At 40.6% G+C, this 18,618-nt stretch overlaps 1 protein-coding gene across 1 annotated transcript in view; it reads left to right on the plus strand.

Moving 5' to 3' along the window:
• The window catches only part of Fam135b (family with sequence similarity 135 member B), a 281,146-nt gene extending 262,797 nt beyond the window's left edge, over positions 1-18,349 (plus strand). Inside the window, exons 17-20 of the mRNA XM_060389317.1 lie at positions 467-618; positions 3,733-3,843; positions 5,968-6,081; positions 10,919-18,349. Coding sequence (XP_060245300.1) covers positions 467-618; positions 3,733-3,843; positions 5,968-6,081; positions 10,919-11,124 — 583 coding nt within the window. The 3' untranslated portion in view covers positions 11,125-18,349. The remainder of the gene's footprint in view (positions 1-466; positions 619-3,732; positions 3,844-5,967; positions 6,082-10,918) is intronic.
• The last annotated feature ends 269 nt before the right edge of the window (positions 18,350-18,618 follow it).

Below are 18,618 nucleotides of genomic sequence, written 5' to 3' on the forward strand. Positions count from 1 at the left end.
GGGAGGAGGCAGCTCAATACAGGTACAGAGAAATGAGGAGATGAGTGGAGATAGAAGGGTAGTCAGAGCTGAGGTTAAAAGCCTTCTAGGAAAGTCTAAGGGACTGAGATTTTATTTTGTAAATGACAAGGAGAGCACAGTTCTTAGATGTAGGGACATCAGGAAGGATTCCATGCTGCCCCCAGATTGGTTGAGAGGAAGCCTGGGGACCAGAGACCGGGGGAACTGATCTAATAATAGAGATCTGAGGTAAACAGGGTTATTCTTCCGCACCTCACTACTGGTATAAAACTTCCATTCACAAGCGTCAGGTGAAAATGAATTTATAAGTCATCATATCCTGTGTCAGATCCTCTGTACCTGGGGAGGCGGGAGGTGCTAAGACCTTGGTGCTTCTTATCCCAACCCATGTCTTAGCAGCAGTCCCCTGCTGTCACTTATGTGTGCCATTCCTGCCTCTAAACAGCTTCATCGGCCATTCTCTTGGCAACATTATCATCAGATCAGTTCTCACAAGGCCCAGGTTCCGGTATTACCTCAACAAACTCCACACATTCCTGTCATTGTCTGGGCCTCACCTGGGGACTCTGTACAACAACAGCACCCTGGTTAGTACAGGTAAGACCTCTTCACCTTCATTCTCCTCCAGAATTAGGCAGCGGCATCAGGAACTTGGAACTGGAGACATAAATTAATGATGGAATGTTTTAACTCCCAAATGCAGGGTGGTGGACAGAGATTTGATAGGAAATGTGGTACATATATGCAATGGAGTTTTATTCAATCACGAAGGGAAAGAAAATTATGAAATTCATAGAAATTAATAGACAGAACTAAAAATAGCATATTAAGCTAAAAATCCAAGCCCCAGACAGCCATAGACTGTATGTTTGACTAAGGCCTCTTACTCTTAAAATATTCATTTACTTTCTATAAAATGGGGACTGTGTATGTCTGCATGCATGTTTGCATATGTGTTTACATGTTTCTAGTGTGTGTATGTATATTATATGCATGTGTATAAACACATATATGTCTTATATATGTGTGTAAACATACATGGGATACATGTAGGTGCTCATATTTATATTTTATTATCTATTGATTCCATGGCCCTCCTGGATAACAAAAGTTAAAATTCTTAAGCCTCTCATGCAACCTAGACAACCATTTTTATACTCTATACCATCTCCAGGCTGATTTTAGTCCCTAATAAATTGCAAGTGTTACAAAAGAAATTGATATACAATGTTGTCTATGTATTTCCCCAATGGTTCTTTATTTCTTTGCAATTAAAATAGTAACTTTTTAAGTTCAAACAAACAAAAAGGAAAAGAAAAAAAATTTGTTTAATTCTTGGTATGTTGACTCTGCAGATGTAGCACTCACCTGCGCAAGGCTCTGATTCATGTGGGGGTGCACACGCTGCACGCATTAACACATGCACCATCTATTCCAGGTCATATATAACTGAACTAAATTCTATTACTTCTGGCTTGCCCTCTGTTTTGAGGTCCTCACAACTTCAACGGTATTGTAAGAGAATCTGGGGTTAGAGAGGGAAAAGAAGGAAGGCTACAGATGTATCTTAGGGTACAGCGCTTGCCTAGTATTCACATGGCCCTGGGTTTGATCCCCAATACCACTGAAAAGAATGAAGAGGGAGGAAAATATGGGCATGGAAGGAAGAGGAGGAGGGAGGAGGGGGAAAGCAGAGGAGAGAGGCTTGATGTTTTTTTGGAACGTGAGCAGCATTTGCATCTAAAGCAGAAGGTCTGGTGTAGGTGATGACCTGGAAGGTTGGTTTCATCAGCCAACTGCTGGCGAGTCTCAAAGAAAGAACGACAGCACTGCGCAGTGCAAGGTGGAGGCAGGGCCAGGTAACAGCCAGATGGTGAAGGGCCGTAAGTTACGCAGGAAGATGCTAGAGACACACGCAGCACAGACAACACAGACAGTGCTAATGGGTTTTAGCTAATGGTTTTGTGTTCAAAAGAACACCCAAGAGATTTGTTCATATGCAGCAATGATTGGTGTGTTGAATTATTTTTCTTTTGATATGTTTTCATTAATTGTTTTAAAGTTTCATACACACATACAATGTATTTTGATCATTTTCACCTCCTACTCCTCAAGATCCACCCATTCACATCCTATTGAGTGGAAGAAGAATACATCACAGCTGTACATCTGACTGAGGGTTAGTGTCTAGAACATACAAAGACCTAAAAAGCAGTAAACAACAAGAAAACAAAGAGCCCAATTTAAAAATAAAACAGGCTTTAACACTGAACAGATGTGTTTTCAAAAGATGAAACGTGACTGTGTATTTACTGATTAGCTATATCCATTATGTGGCATTGGGCTCACCTCTAACAAGCTCGCTCTCCCTGTCAATTCTTCAGTCTTCCTGCTATTTCCCATTCACTGTGCGACTCTCTTCAAAATGTGACTGAGATTCATGATTATTCTCTCAAGTATCTTAAGCCTGTGCCCATGGCTTATTTGGTAGTTCTATACATAACAAGACTTCACATACACATGAAGTCTTCCCTTTGGCATAAACCCAAAGCCATCTTTGAACAAAGATAAATTAATTTAGGCAGCTCCCCATATAGAAACTTGAAATATAATAAGTTTTAAAAAGACGCTGAGACCCAACTCATCCAACACAGAATACCTAAAGTAAGTCCATGTGGTTCATATTACTTTTTTTATACACATGTGGCCTTCTACATATAAACCACCATGGGCATATGTGTATGTCCCCCACCCTCCACACACACAGCCTTTCATATTGTCTTCATGTTTTTATGGAAACTTTCCTTGGTTGTTGATACAGATACTCTTGTAAGTATCTGCTTAAGCACTTCATGGGCTCTGTAAGAAATATGTATTCTGGATTTCCAGTCTGTGGACCTTTATTGGGTCCTCTTTCCCTTGGCTTCCTTTACTGGAGGAGACCGAATGGAGATCAGAGAATGCCTGGTTTCGTGGCCTAACACGCCTGTTGCTTTGCCATTTTCCAGGATAATTTCAGACTCCTGCTACCAACAGGGAGGAGAATGTAAATTTTGGGTCTGGGGACACGAGTCAGTGGATAAGAAAACTGGCTGCACAAGTGTGGGGACTTGGGTTCAAGTCTCTAGAACTCTTGTAAAAATCTGTGTGTGTCTCTGCACAACTGTAACCACAATGCCGTGAGGAGTGGGTATGGAGATGGGAAGGTTTCTGGGGCTTGCTGCTGTCAGCCTCCCTCTGTGTCCGGTGGAGATGAATATCAGAATATCAGAGCAAGCGTCTGATATTCACCAGAAACCTGATATTCTCCTCTATATGCACAGCCAAATATCACACACACACACACACACACACACACACACCAAAAACAAATTTAGCTATTAGGTATCTGATAAAATTTTCATTGCTCTCTTTATTTCAAGGTAACTGAAAATATCTTCTCTGGCTTTGTTTTGTTTTGCTTTGCTTTTTTTGTTTTTTTTTAATTTTGTTTTTCTTTCTAGATTTATTAGTATGCCATGTTCTGTTTGCCTGCACGCCAGAAGAGGGCGCCAGATCTCACTATAGATGTTCATGAGCCAGCATGTAGGTTCCTGGGAATTGAACTCAGGATCTCTGGAAGAGCAGCAGGCACTCTTGGCCAGCCTCTGTGCCATATCTCGACCCCTTGCTTTACTTTTTTAAATCTTTGTTTTCTTTTTCTCTTCCTAGGCTTGTGGCTCATGCAGAAACTGAAGAAATCCGGCTCCCTTTTGCAGCTGACTTTCAGGGATAATGCTGATCTGCGCAAATGTTTCCTTTACCAACTTAGCCAAAAAACAGGTGTGTGACTCGCTCAGAACCTTAAGACAGAGTAGCTTTGGTACTGTGTGTATTTGTTCACGTGAGGTGTAGTGAGGCTGTCCAGCCGTGTCTCTACAACCTGCTGAGGGGCCACGTTGTAGAGGGTCGCCCTGTCTTGGCCTGTCTGCTGTGCTTCACAGGAGGCACAGGGTGTGTAGGGTCACTGCAGTGCACAGAAGCTGTGCCTTCTACTTCCTGTCAATCACGTGGACCCAGGACTGTGTGTGAGTAGAGCATTGCCTGTGTTGCCACACGAGCCTCCTTTTATATTTTCCCTCACCCTGTGGTGAGGATGCAGACAGTAGTGTGAAAACCCAGCCTAGGTCATAGAGACCACAAGCAGAGGAAAGCATCAGTCCTGGATCAGTAGTCTGTGTCCAGGAAAGGAGCAGAACCACTAAGTGGTTAGCCTACACAGTGCTGCTGCACAAGCAGACTTGCCCGGGTCTATCATATAAGTCCATAACCCCTGGATCCAGTTCATTTACATGCTCAAGCCATTCCTTTTGCACCCGTGTCTCCCTGTGCCAAGAGGAATATTCAGTTCCCCCCTGTGTGGAGAAAGAGAGATAGAATTGGGCGTACAAAGATGCTGAATTGCAATGATGTCAGCAAAGGTGTCTCAGCTTGTTTCAGCCATGGCAAGGTCAAGAGCTGGAGTAGTGGTACAATACACTGTACTGAAGTCGATCACGGGGTCACCTTAGTTTTTTCTGGGCCAACATCAGGCAGCCGTTACCCTGGATTCTGCCCCAGTGTGTGAGGCTGAACTGTGATCTTGGATATGGATGTGGGGACCTACAGGGACGGTCAGCCAAGAGCTGTCAGCCATCATCTTGCTCAGCTAAGGGTAGGGTTGGTAAGTAAATAGGGTAGCTAAATGTAGGGTAAGAAAACAAGCTCCATCTTAAGGCCAGGACCAAGTGCAGTGTCATGCGCCTTGTTCCCAGATGCCCATGATGAGTACTGAGGGCTGCATCACGGTGCCGAGCTGACATTTGAGTTGGAAGATAGTTTGTTCTCCCTGTGGGCAACAATGCAGTAAGGCAAAGCTGGAGGAAGCAAGGCTGGAGGGGGGGAGGCAGGAAGCAGCAGCAGGATCGAAGGCTGCTTTCCCACTGCATGTGACAGCGCAAGAGCGGCTAAAATCAGGGGACCAGGAAGAGGACGAAACAACAACTACAACAATAAACCTGTTTTTTTCCTCATAGGCTTTTTATTTTAACAGTCCACGGAGACATGTTTTGTTCTCATTGGCAGGCACTTTTCTGTGTTTTCCTCAGTGTTCACAGGGAAACTCCTGTGAGCCTCCCCGAGGTCAAGAAATTTATCTTATATCCAAAACACAAAAGGCCTAATACACTGAGTTCCTCTTTCAAGTTTCTCTTGCCATTCGGTATTCCTCTACAGAGAATTCTCTGTTTAGCTCTGTTCCCCATTTTTTAAGTGGATTACTTGGTTTGCTGCTTTGCAGCTTCTTTAGTTCTTTATATATACTGGATATGAGTCCTCTGTCAGATGAAGGGTTGGTGAAGATTCTTTCCCAATCTGTAGGTGGTCGCTTTGTTTTGATGACGGTGTCCTTTGCTTTACAGAAGCTTTTCAGTTTCATGAGGTCCCATTTATTGGTTGTTGCTCTTAGAGCCTGTGCTGTTGGTGTTCTGTTCAGGAAGTTTCCACCTGTACCAATGAGTTCTAGGGTATTTCCCACTTTTTTTTCAAGCCGATTTAATGTGTCTGGTTTTATGTTGAGGTCTTTGATCCACTTGGACTTCAGTTTTGTGCAGGGTGACAAATATGGATCTATTTTCATTTTTCTACATGTAGACATCCAGTTAGACCAGCACCATTTGTTGAAGATGCTATCTTTTTTCCATTGTATGGTTTTGGCGTCTTTGTCAAAGATCAGGTGTCCATAAGTGCCTGAGAAGCCTCCTCCTGGGAAGTCTGTGGTGACCCTCAGAACATCAGGCCTGTGCAGCAAGGTGTCTGGTGTTCCTTCACTGCCACTCTCCGGGGAAGACTTCAACATGTGCGCATCCCAGAGGGTCTGTCAGTGTAAAGGACCCAGGCAGGAAGTGTTCACCCTCCTTCTTGTTACAGGGCTGCAGTATTTTAAAAACGTTGTTCTGGTTGCTTCTCCCCAAGACCGCTATGTGCCATTTCATTCAGCCAGGATCGAAATGTGTAAAACCGCCCTCAAAGATAGACACACAGGTAAGCTACATCTCCTTCGTAAAGGGAATTTGTAGTTTTCAAAGTGAAAGAAAATGGTTGAAAACCTGAGTATATTTATTAGCAGCAGCTGGGCTCAGGCTCAGAGTAGTACAGCGTTGCATGGATTCCAGAATGGAATGCTGGGATAAGCTTACTGTCTGGGTATATAGACCCATTCCTGTTAAGAGAAACTTCCCTCAAGTGAGGTGAACAGCCATGTGCTTGTCAGATCTCTGGAAATGGTGAGCTCCATTTGTGTGTTATCCGTGAAAAATAGAAGGGTGGGTACAGACTTGGCAGATGGGCTCTAAGGCTTATTGTCCAGTTAGTGCACTGAGAAGTAAGAATGCTAAGAGCAAAGTACAGTGTATAAAGAAAGGGAATAGTTTGTCATGCACTCGTGTTTTGTGGGAGGGAAATGAGGCAAGGTGTGGAACTATTGGGGTCCAATGGAGAAGTCAACTGACAAGGGTAGCAAGTTTCCTAGGCAACCAGGACCAGGATACGAACTAGCATTCCTCTTTTCCTTTGGTTGATTAGTTTATATCAAATAGTTTGCTTCAGTTTCAAAAGCAACTTTTTTTTTGCTGTTGTTGTTATATTCTATTTTTTTAAGTACATCAAAGTTCCCCCAAACTAGATACTTATGCAAACATTAAACCTTCATATTGAAACCGAAGAGAAATTAAAAAAAATAACCTACTGATTTAATACAGAAAGTAAGACTGTGATTTTTACATTCTAGTATGTGTTCTGGAAATTAGACTAAGCATGTCACAGAGAATTATTTCTTTTTTATGTTTGTTGGCTTTATAAGACAGTCTTACTATGTGGCCCTGGATGGCTTGAACTCATTTCATAGACCTGTCTGACCTGTTATCACTGAAATCCTCCTGCCTCCACCACCACATATGGCCAGGAAAATATTTTTTTAAAACAGAAGCCTATTAAAAATAAACATTTTCCAAAAAGAATTGGAGAGATGGCCCAGTGATTAAGAACATGCACTATTCTTGCAGAAGACCTAAATGCTATCCCCAAACCCACATCAGATAATTCATGGCTACCTGTAATTTTAGCTCTAGAAAATCCAGTGCCCTCTCCCATTTTCAAAAATCACTTAGACACACATATCATAAACACACACACACACACACACACACACACACACACAGAGACACAGAGACACATAGACCCAGACACACACACACACACACACACACACACACACACACGTATACCTGAAATATAAAGTAGAAAAGTACCAATTCATAGAGTATTTGGAGAAGTCAAACCTATTTTTTTCCACTTATGATCATCCTCTACGCCTCCATACCTCCTCATCATTTTCTTCTATTCTCTTTGTAACCATGTGTTAACTTAGAAGTGGTAGACTTGCAGGGCTTTGGTGTTGTCTCGATGAGCAATGTGCTTGAAGACCTGAGCTTGGACCCTAAGAATTAAAAGACTGGGCGTGGCTGTATGTGTCCGTAATTCCAGTGCTGAGGAAAGAGTGGTCAGGGGCTCACCACTGTTCATCCAGCCTAGCCAACTGTTGCGCTTCAGGCTTGGTGAGAGACCCTGTCTGAGAAGGTAATAGTTTTGCTGACTACTTGAGCTTTGTAAATGTTTAAGAACAAGGTCCCTCAAACTTATTCCCCACATGCTAAATATAACCCACAGCCATACACATTTGCTTAGATTGCAAGGTGCACTGATAGTCTTGAGTCATGTGCTGGTGACACACCTGGATATCTTGTGAGCCTGTGGCATGCCCTATGCTAGAACAGCAGTGCTGTGCACTGTGGTCTTTCTGTGTCAGGAACAGTTCCACGCCTTTGCACATTTCCTTTCATTGAGGGGGACATAATTCCAGTTTCAGTTTTGCATAGGAAAAGATATCTTCAAGAGGGACTGAAGATGATGTTTTCCCGCTAGAATGGGAATGACTCCTGCTGTAGAGTTTCTGAGGATATGTTAAACACTACCTCAAAATTATTGCTATGATGAAGCCCTTTATACAGCTCTGTACCATCTTGGAGATGTTTACTTGCTGCTCTTCTTTAAAGAATATTCATTCTCAATTTAAATCCTTCCAGTCATAGCGGGAAAAGCAGGCCCCTCTTTTCCTATGCTGTTTCCATTATACTTTTATACAAATTATCAAAGGAACATATCTTAATTCATAAGTTTATTTGACTATGTGGGAAAAGTTTAATTTTTACTTTTGTTTTCATTAACTATTTGTTAATAATCCTACTTTCTAAAAATTCAGAGCTAAACCTCCCGGCCTCCCTTGTGTCTTTATCAGTTCTTTATTTAGTCAACAAATTGTCTTCATGACATTTTGTTGTCATGAAGACAATTTGTTCCTACCCTAAAAGTTAAACAACATGAAAGCAGTACTTTGAGAAAAATAATTAAGGATGCATTATGCATATTTAATAATAATTACTGGGAACTCCCTCTGGGTTAAGGGTGACAATGATGTCTCAGCAGAAAATAATAGTTTGAGGGTTTGCTACATTTTAAATGAATTTGCCTTTTTTATGTGTGACTGAATGGGCCCTATTGCATACAGAATGTTAACAAATTATAATATTGATTGAACATCTACAACATCTACATATTATTCTTGTTATAATAGGCATCCTGTGGAAGAGGCACAGACCCTTCTGACCAGACCAGCAAGCACAGCTCCTTATTAACCTATCAGTCATTCCTTTAAAACACGTTTTATTCTTATTCCTTTAAAATGTCATACAAGTATACAATGAGTCTTGGTCATATTCACTCCCATTTCCTCCTTCCAACACCCTTCTCCAATCACTCCCCAACACACCTCCCATCCAATGTCATGTCTTTCATTTTAATAACCCACTGAGTTCAGTTACTGTTACCCATTTACACATGGGCGTGTAATAACCAACTTGGGTGACAATCTACCAGTGGCTATACTTAAACAGAAAATTGAGCCTCCATCCTCAGGTGCCATCAGGTGCCAATATCTCCTCATAGGATGGGACCTTAAGAGCTCCTTCTTTCCTCAAAGAATTCTTAACTGGCTGGGTATTGTGCAGGTAGCAACAGATGTTTTGAGCTCATGAACACAACATCCGTGACTTTTGATTGACTTCAGTTTTCTCTCTAAAACCAGCTTTTTCTGCACATGATTTTAAAACATGATGGTCTTCCAGAATATTTTTATGTATTTATTCGTTACTATTCTAAATAACTATTATGGGCTCTTTGGAAGAAGGATTCCTTTTATTCTAACCACAAGCCATTTTTCCCAATGGACAAATTGGTAAGATTGGGACATATATGTCGACAAAGAAATCCAGAATTATTTCAGTTTGCATTTTAGCTTCATCAGCATCAAAACTATCAAGACCTTGAAAAAGGAGAATAAGAAAATAAAATTTAGAGACAAATAGTTCAGTGAATTATCCTCTGCACTCAGAGAAACAGCCCCAGTGTTGTGCACTACTGATAAGTTGAAGGGAAGGGAAAACTGTGAGATTGTTCATGTGGAATGGAGTGATGCTCATTTTGTGGCTGGGAGACTGGAACATTCAGTAAAGCGGCCTCTCTCTGTGAGTAGCATACTGGCTATTTATAATACAAGTCTTAGTTTGAATAAACACCTGGAGGCTTATGTACTAACTTTTGGTTACGACCTTCCCGACTGAGTCAAGAAGTCACTTTGGCCCTCAAGGTCATCTAAGCCCCTCTATGGCAGTGGTTCTCACCCTTCCTAATGCTGTGACCCTTAATACAGTTCCTCACGTTGTGGTGGTCCCAACCATAAAATTATTTTCATTGCTATATCATAGCTGTAAATTTGCTACTGTTATGAATCGTAATGTAAATATTGGATGGTCTTAAATGATCCTTGTGAAAGGGTCCTTCAACTGCTGCACAACCCCCGCTACCACACACACAAAGGGGTTACTACACAAAGGTTGAGAACCAGTTCTTTATGGCATAAAGTTTGCCATGAAGATGGTGCAGGAAGAAAGCAGATGGAGGAGATGTGACCTGTAGACTCTGGTGGCCACATTCCTCACTGCCCACTGGTTTTTGTTCCAGCATGCCTCTATGTCCCTACTATATAAAGCAAATCTGTGATTGAGTCACTTTTTTTAGATATAACACCATCAACTGACACTTTTAATTTTAAAAATAAAGCAACCTGATAACAACAATTCTGCATTGTCCCACTCATTTTTGTTTGAAATGGGGGTAGTGAAATGCTCCTTGTCTTGAACAACTTGTGATAATAGAAAATGTCTGTTTTTATGACTTATATACATTTGGCTCCATCCCCCATGGTCTTCTGAAGCAGAAACTGAATCTCTGATGATTTTTTCTTGAGTCTTCTTTCTCTTATTCCCATGCTGAGAGACAACATTCCTGTAGGAATCCCTTTCCCTTGTGCTGTATACCAGGCCACTATATCATCTGTGAAAGAAAGAAAGAAAGAAAGAAAGAAAGAAAGAAAGAAAGAAAGAGAGAGAAAGAGAGAGAGAGAAAGAAAGAAAGAAAGAGAGAGAGAGAAAGAAAGAGAAAGAAAGAAAGAAAGAAGGAAGGAAGGAAAGAAAGAAGAAAAAGAAAGGAAAGAAAAAAGAAAAAGAAGAAAGAGAATGGCATGCTAATGCTATGAATTGCTAAAAAGAAGTGGGATTTTACTCCTCATTTATTTGCATATTTCCACCCACTAGCATGAGGTTGGAACTCAGTCTATTATGTGCTCTGCCAACACAAATGCAGAGTTGTTTTCTAGACTATATTTCTAAAAACCACTCTGATTTCCTTTATTTCCCCCTCTTTCTAGGGCCAGTGTATGCGGAAATGATCAACAATCTCCTGGGCCCTCTGGTAGAAGCCAAGGACTGCACTTTGATCAGACATAACGTGTTCCATGCTCTGCCCAACACTGCCAACACCTTGATTGGCCGCGCAGCTCACATAGCCGTGCTGGACTCGGAACTCTTTCTTGAGAAGTTTTTCTTGGTGGCAGGACTCAACTATTTCAAATAGCAGCCTCCAGGGAACAGCTTGGGTGACTGGCCAGAGCTGTTTAAAATCAGCTGAGTTTTTAGCTAGGTCATGCTTTTCCACACCGCTGAATTCCAGAGTGGAGTAAGAGAGTGGAAGGTGTGGAGGGATCAAGCTGGGGTGGGGCTGGACACTAGAGATGCTTGTATTTGAGACATTGGGGAAGCTGAACAAACAGTGTAAAAGACAACAATGTTTTCTTGAATTTGTCTAGCTTCCTAGAGTCTCATTCAAGATGTTTCTAGGGACAATATGAGAAAGTAAGAAACAGAACACGTGCCATTGGCGAGCCCAGCTTTATAATCACTATGGCTCATGGGAACTGATCCAACTTAACTAGATTATCCCAATCTGTCACTAGGTCATAGCTTTATCATGTGTTGATTCAATTAAGTGCACACAAACATTTCAGATCTCAGGTTAACTTCTGTGTGTAAGTGGGACATCTTCCTGTAAATAGAACCCTTAATAGATCAAACATACTACTTGTTCAAAAAAATTGCTATATTCATGTTTTCATCCTCTCCATGTTTTCTAAAGAAAGGGCAAAGGAAAGTATGACAAATCCACATTTTATCTTGTAGTACCAGTAGGTAGGGTGACTTAGAGAAAGTGGAGGTGAAGGTGACACTGTTGGTCAATACAGGTTTGGTATTAACAAAAAGAACTGAAGGGAGCATATTGAACAAATTGTTCCACCTACTTCCTTAAATTTTTTCTATGCATTGCCTGGTCTACAAATTGTTTCTGTGAATGCTTACATTTCTTTCTGAAGTAGGGAAGACTGAGAGAAGCTCTACCTAGCAGAAAGAGGCAGTCAGATGAATGTACTCGTGTGTGAAATTACCGCTGATGCACTTCTAAAGAAATGCTGTCCCAGCCCTGAATGCAAGAGCAACTAATCAAAACCCATTAACAGGGCCAGCTGCTTCTCCTCTCCCTGGAAGGAGAAAGGCATCCTAAGAGAGGCATGCTGGGTAAAGAACCTCAGGGGAGCTCTAAGATGGGTGCTGTTATTTTTCAATAGTGATGTCTTCATGCCTTAGGAAAATAAAGGGCTAGGAAAGACCACATTTGTAAAAACTATCAGATAGACAAAAGTAAGATCAGAATGGAGAACAAAAGCCAGACTGAAGACCCAACTTAAAGTGTTATTGGTAAGTGACTGATACAGAAGTTTTAAAAATAACCAGAATATTTAAAATGGTCTCTAAGTATAAGTTCACTATGTAGGCGAAATGGCAGAAAGATGAAAATGTAGCTATAGAGAAGAAATGCATGAAACGGGACAGCATGGATGACACTGCAGAGAAAGCCTCCCCCCCCCCCCTTTTTTTTTTTCAGAAGTACCATGTACAGTATGGAAACCTGTCTGCCTGGGCAAATGGACCAGGCTTGCAGGTCACTGATCCCATGAGAAGAAAGCTATGGGAGTCTGGATGCATGTGAGAACTGTATATCCACACACATTCAGTAAATTTAGACCATAAAAAATAAGTTCAGACTGGCAGTTTGTAGGACAGTAAACTTGGGGGTGGTATTGGGAGGAGGCTGAAGGCTTTGCAAAGGTGGACCTCCCTACAGTGATTTCAGGGTTTCTCTATGGATCATTTCTGAATTTTTTTACATCCTGGTCTCAAGGCATGCATTTTTCATTGGGCCTTTTCCTGATATCCTGAGTCAGGCTTTGGGACAGACACTGTCTACTTGATGTCATTGACATGCTGGCATTGTTTCTTGGAGAACGTTTTTCTCCTGGGCCCTTCTGACACAGACAGCTGCTGCTCCTTAGTGCGGCAAGGTCAGTCTGTAGCAAGTTCTTCCTTTTGGCTATGTGTGGAGCCCTGCCCGTCAGGTCTGATATGCTCATTTTGCATTGTGTTTCCAGTCCTCATCTGCAGCATTTGTCAACCCCTGGTCATTTGGAAAACCTTGTAGTATTTATGGAGCCAGAATGAATTTGATGACCATCGTCTTTTCCAACAATCAGATGCCATTTTTAACTTCAATGTGCTGTCTGGACATAGTGAGAACTAATGGCAATAACTGTCCAGCTGCATGGCACACCTCTTTTAGGTGTCCTGCTGTCTTTGTAAACCCTATCTGGCCACTGAGAATCCATCATCATCATGTAGAAAGTGTCTTCATGTATTGTAAATAAGAGCGTCAAGTATCACCTGTCATGCCTCATTTGAAAAGGCTTTTATATGTCTCTTTCTATTAAAGAATATATATAATATATAAATATATAATATATGTATAATGTAAACATGGACATTCTATTATTGGTTATAAACATGACAAACAAAATGCCTGCCAAGGTAATGATCCAGTATGTCTCCATCCTCAGTTCTATTTTGGGTTTTGTTTGTATGATTTGAAGCTTCCCCAAACTAGTTAGAAATAAACATTACTGACCTTGAGATTACTTGGAATTTGTTGTTCATGAACCAAATAAATCCAGAGAAGGAGATAGAAACCTAAAGCAGTCTGAAGTCAAGTAATGACCCCCGTGGCAGCTGAAATCAGGTGCAGTGCTGAGAACACAGGGAGAGTTGAAAGGAAAAACACATCCTACACAGTTTTACAATTCCATGACTTTCTGTGCTTCTGTCTATGCCAGATAGGAACTCATAGACAACACATGAAGTATGATGCTTAGGAAATTAAGAGTACCACACCGGTTATTATGATCTTACAAGGAAGAGCTATGCTAGAGCTATGGCCAGGAGCAGGATATCATAGAATTCTAATCGCCATTGTCTGGGAAAAAACAAGCAGATAGTTTTGAAAGTGCGACTCTAAAGAGGAGACCATTCTTCATGCCCAGCTATCACTGCATTTTTTTAAATGATGGCATTTCTCTACTAAATGTATCTATATGAAGGTCTCTTCTCTGCTGAGATGCATTGGTAAGTCTAGTAGCACATGGCTTAGGCAAAAAAAAAAAAAAGTGATGAAGTTGGTGGGCCTACAGGTACTGGGGGAGGGCTATTAGAAGCGCCCAGAGGCAGGATTCCTGCCTATGCCAGAGAAGGTGACTGCTCTTAGGAATTCTCCCCTGGAGAAACTTGATGTTTGAGATTTAATAGGAAGGCTGACCCAAGAGTAGGTCTGGTAAAGGTCTGTTTGGGGTGACTTCTAACAAAGGGAAGAGAATAAACAAAGAAATTAAGGGGTAGAGAGAGAGATGTGGATAAAGAAGAGCAGAAAAAAAGGCCAATAGCACATTAAAGGGCAGATGGTGAATATTTGAGCAATAGTGACAAAAGGAGACGATTTCCACATCCATGCAACATTTTCTTCACTTGTCAAGAGGAAGTTATCCCCGAGATCTCTGACTGTAAGGGACTCTACTTGGAAATGAGATGCCCAGTTGCCAATCCTTCCCCAGTGTGTTATTATACCCCTCTCCTATGCTGGTTTTCGGGATCCTTGATCTCCCACCCCTGCCTGAAGTCCATCGGCATGCTCTCCCCACCACTCATTACTGAACTTTCCCTTTGAGGTGCATAGCATACACCATTGAGAAGCCCGAGAAGATGACAGCAGACGTGGTAAAAGAAAACATAGAATGGCTGCTTAAAAAATCAGTCTCTCTTTTATTAATTAAGAATTTCATATTTGTATCTAATAGAATATGGCCATATACACTTTTTTCCAATTGCCCCTTCACACTTCTCTCAAATCATCCTTCAGTCTCCCCCAACCTCATGTCCTTTAAAACTATCTTATAATTATGGTTAATAGTAGTGCCTATATGTGCCTGTGTGTGCGGCTAGCCATTGAAACCTTTGAGTAACTACACACTTAAAGGAGAAGAATTCTCGCTTTCCCCAGATGCTATTACCTGCCAGTAGCTCCCTGGTAAGGAGTGGGGCCTAGAGATCAGCTTCCCCGTGATGACTGCTGTCCACTGCACAAAGACGCTACTTGTCTGACTGAAGTTGAGAGCAGTCCCCTGCCTATGGGTATAAACATAACTATTTAGAAGGCAATTTGACCAACATGACCATTTAGTAAGATAAATTAGTATGTTCAATCTTAGTGCTTATGTCATCTCCTAACATGGGCTTTGACCAACATTGCAGTACTATGCATGGAATTCCTTTCTGTGGAGAAGGCCTAAAAATCCAATTAGAAAGCTACTAGTCATGAAATATTGCATACACTATGAACAAATTATATTGGAGGCGAAGTTATGTGTTTATTTAGGTATTCTGGAGTTGAGGTTTGAACATTGAGCCTTCACACTATTCTTTGGCTATGGTTCCCTCAATCCAGAGTTGACTGAAAAAGATACAGTCTATTTATTTATTTATCTATCTATCTATTTATTTATTTATTTTAATTACACTTTATTCATTTTGTATCCCCCCATAAGCCCCTCCTTCCTCTCCTCCCAATCCCACCCTCCCTCCCGTTTCTGCATGCATGCCCCTACCCAAGACCACTGATAGGGGAGGTTCTCCTCTCCTTCCTTCTGATCTTAGTCTATCAGTTCTCATCAAAAGTGGCTGCATTGTCCTCTTCTGTGGCCTAGTAAGGCTGCTCTCCCCTCAGGGGGAGGTGATCAAAGAGCAGGCCAATCAGATTATGTCAGAGGCAGTCCCTCTTCCCATTACTATGTAACCCACTTGGACACTGAACTGCCATGGGCTACATCTGTGCAGGGGTTCTAGATACAGTTTTAAAACATTGCAGCCAGATTACTTCCAAGTCATACATAATCTTGTGAAGTTCTAACATCCTGTTCAAAACATCTGCCTAACCAATGAATAAGTGACATAGAAAATATTTTCCACCAACAAAGGTGGTGTCACAAATCACTTTCAGTGACAGAAGCTAGTAGATGGAGTGTTCCATTATTAGCAGATCATCTGTTTTGCTTCATCTCTCCATCTCCAAATTGTCTTTTCTCCTTCTTTTGCTACAATATAGTTTCTGAAACCATGATATATGTACTTTCTATTATTCATATCCCAGGCTAGCAGACATGTATTCATCCACAAATGAAGACCCTTTACAAAAGGGCTTGAAGCACCACTAAATTTTTTGTGGAGGAGATATTCCTATGCATAATAAATCTAAGCCCCAATATATTGTCATTAGCTTGTGTTCACGGTCTTATAAATTCATTCATTCTTGAGATTTCCATCACATTAACATTTCACTCATATGTACACATCATTCCTCAAGGCAAGCATCATGTGTAATCCATTAATGAAAACCTGAGGCTCAATCTTACTTGGCACAAAATGGGGATGAGAATGGGGTGTTTTGGGGGTTGTTTCATTTGAAAAATCCCATTTTTTTGAAAGCCCATGCATTTTTTTTATCCAGTTCTTAATCTCAGCAACAGCAACTGAAATTGATGCAGAAACAACTCAGCATTGGGTGTGCTGATTTCCTGAGCTTCTGAATTCCCAGAATAAGTAGCATCATGAGAAAATAAACTGCAACAGAGTTTTATGTCATGAGAAGAGCCTGTCTTCTCACTTATGAAATAGATTTTGAAAATGGTTATTTAAAAGCAGTTCAGAAATGGATGAGACAGAAGAAATTAATCTGAAGCAGAGAAATTGCTACATCAGGAATTTGGAAATCTGGAGGAAGCTTGGAAATATTTTGTAGCAAAAAGGTTAGTGGGGAGCAGTTTTATTGGGATAAGAAACATTTTATGTGACTTACAAGTGATTTATAGGATGGTATGAGGGACAGTCCTGTGTCTAAAAATTTTGGCTTAGGTTTTTACCAGTTGAAATATTCCTTCTTGACTCCCAGGTGTTTTTACCCTGCACATTTTCAGGATATTTCAGTATGCAATTCATTAGATTATAATTTTTCTACTCAGGGCACATCATTAGCCATTACAAAAAGTTGAGAAAAGGTTACAACACACATCTAGGAAAAGAATTACATCTAACTGTGTTTGGAAGCTGAAATTTGTAAATATCAATCCAATTTCTTTATACTGCCCCCAACTACAGAGATATTTTTAAATGTCTTTTAGTTCAGGCTAAATTATTGCACATGAAAAATAATTTTTTCTCATCCTTCATACCCCAAGAAATTTTAATCATAAGGTACATCTAACATTGTATGCCTATATGTTTGTGTATATGCACACACATACTTATATAAAGAAAAATAATTACATTATTTTACATTTAAAAAGCATAGTTCACATAGTCATAATAATTTCCCATGTTTTGCTAAAAAGTCTATGACCTTTTAACCATTATTTTCACATTACTCACTCTCAAATGTATTTCTTTTATATTTGGTATTTCCTTGGATTTTTGCTAACTATAGTTGGTTATAGAAAGTATTGTGTTAGAATGCTTCCTTAAATATGGTGGGAGGAAAAGATGGCTACTTAACTACCCCAGGATAGAATAAACTAAGAGTCCCAGGGGGAACCGTAAGAACATGATCCTGTGGCTCTAGCATTGAGCCATACTCCTAACCTTGGGCTTTTGGTGTCCTTTGTGAGTCTGGATACAGGTGAGTGATTTCCAGGAGACGTCACAGTGATGTAAACTCTACCTCTCAGGTAGGATTGCAATGCTTTTTTGCACACAGCCACCATTCCTGTATCAGTGTCAAGGTGGGAGATTAGGAGAGATGAATGGTCCATGTCAAAATCTAGTCTATCAAGGAGCTCTTTCTGCCTAGAGACATACAAATTGGCTGTAATGTATAATCTTTGGATGCTCTAAAGACTCTAAGGGATGCTTTTACATGTTTTCCCATTTAACAGATAAACTATAGTTTTGCAAGCAAATAAGAGGCACATAATGGCTTCCACAAGCATGGCCTTGCTTAGACAAAGAACTGCCTTGGACTAATGTCCACTGGTGGCATGGGATAAGGTTATGAGATTGCTTACTTTAACTTTTATTTCCTTTTTCAAATAATGCCTATTTTCAAATGATGAAGAGAGTTAAGGTATTTTATCATGGTCTCAAAGACAGAACTTGTTTGTATAACCTGATTCCACTGTGATTTCTAATTCATCTTTACTCTGCTGAAAAATATATATATATTCAATAATCAGTTTCCTAAACATCCTTGCAAATTGTCTGTGATAAAAAAAACCTTAGTCACTCATGCCAGTAAGTTTCACTATTTTTCTACATTTGCTTCCTGGTTGGCATTTTGTGTAATGTGATGTGAATAAATGATAAACAAAATAACAATAATAAAACACCTTTAATTCTTTTATGAGAACCTGCGTGTACGAGATATATGATATCTACTCTTTGGGAGTATAGTTGGGCTTTGCGTGATTCAGCATTCCCATCTTATAACAAAGTGGTGGAAACAATCAACTTCAAATGAGGGAAAGCTTTACTGTGGTGCAGTTTCAGATGGTTGAGTCCATGGCTCTCCTTGCCGGAATGTTTTGAGACTGGAGTAACATTATGTGGATAAGCAAAGCTGTTCACCTTGTAATATCAGAAAGAAGGGCAA

The sequence above is a fragment of the Meriones unguiculatus genome, chromosome 8, assembly GCF_030254825.1.
Source record: "Meriones unguiculatus strain TT.TT164.6M chromosome 8, Bangor_MerUng_6.1, whole genome shotgun sequence".
Taxonomy (NCBI): domain Eukaryota; kingdom Metazoa; phylum Chordata; class Mammalia; order Rodentia; family Muridae; genus Meriones; species Meriones unguiculatus.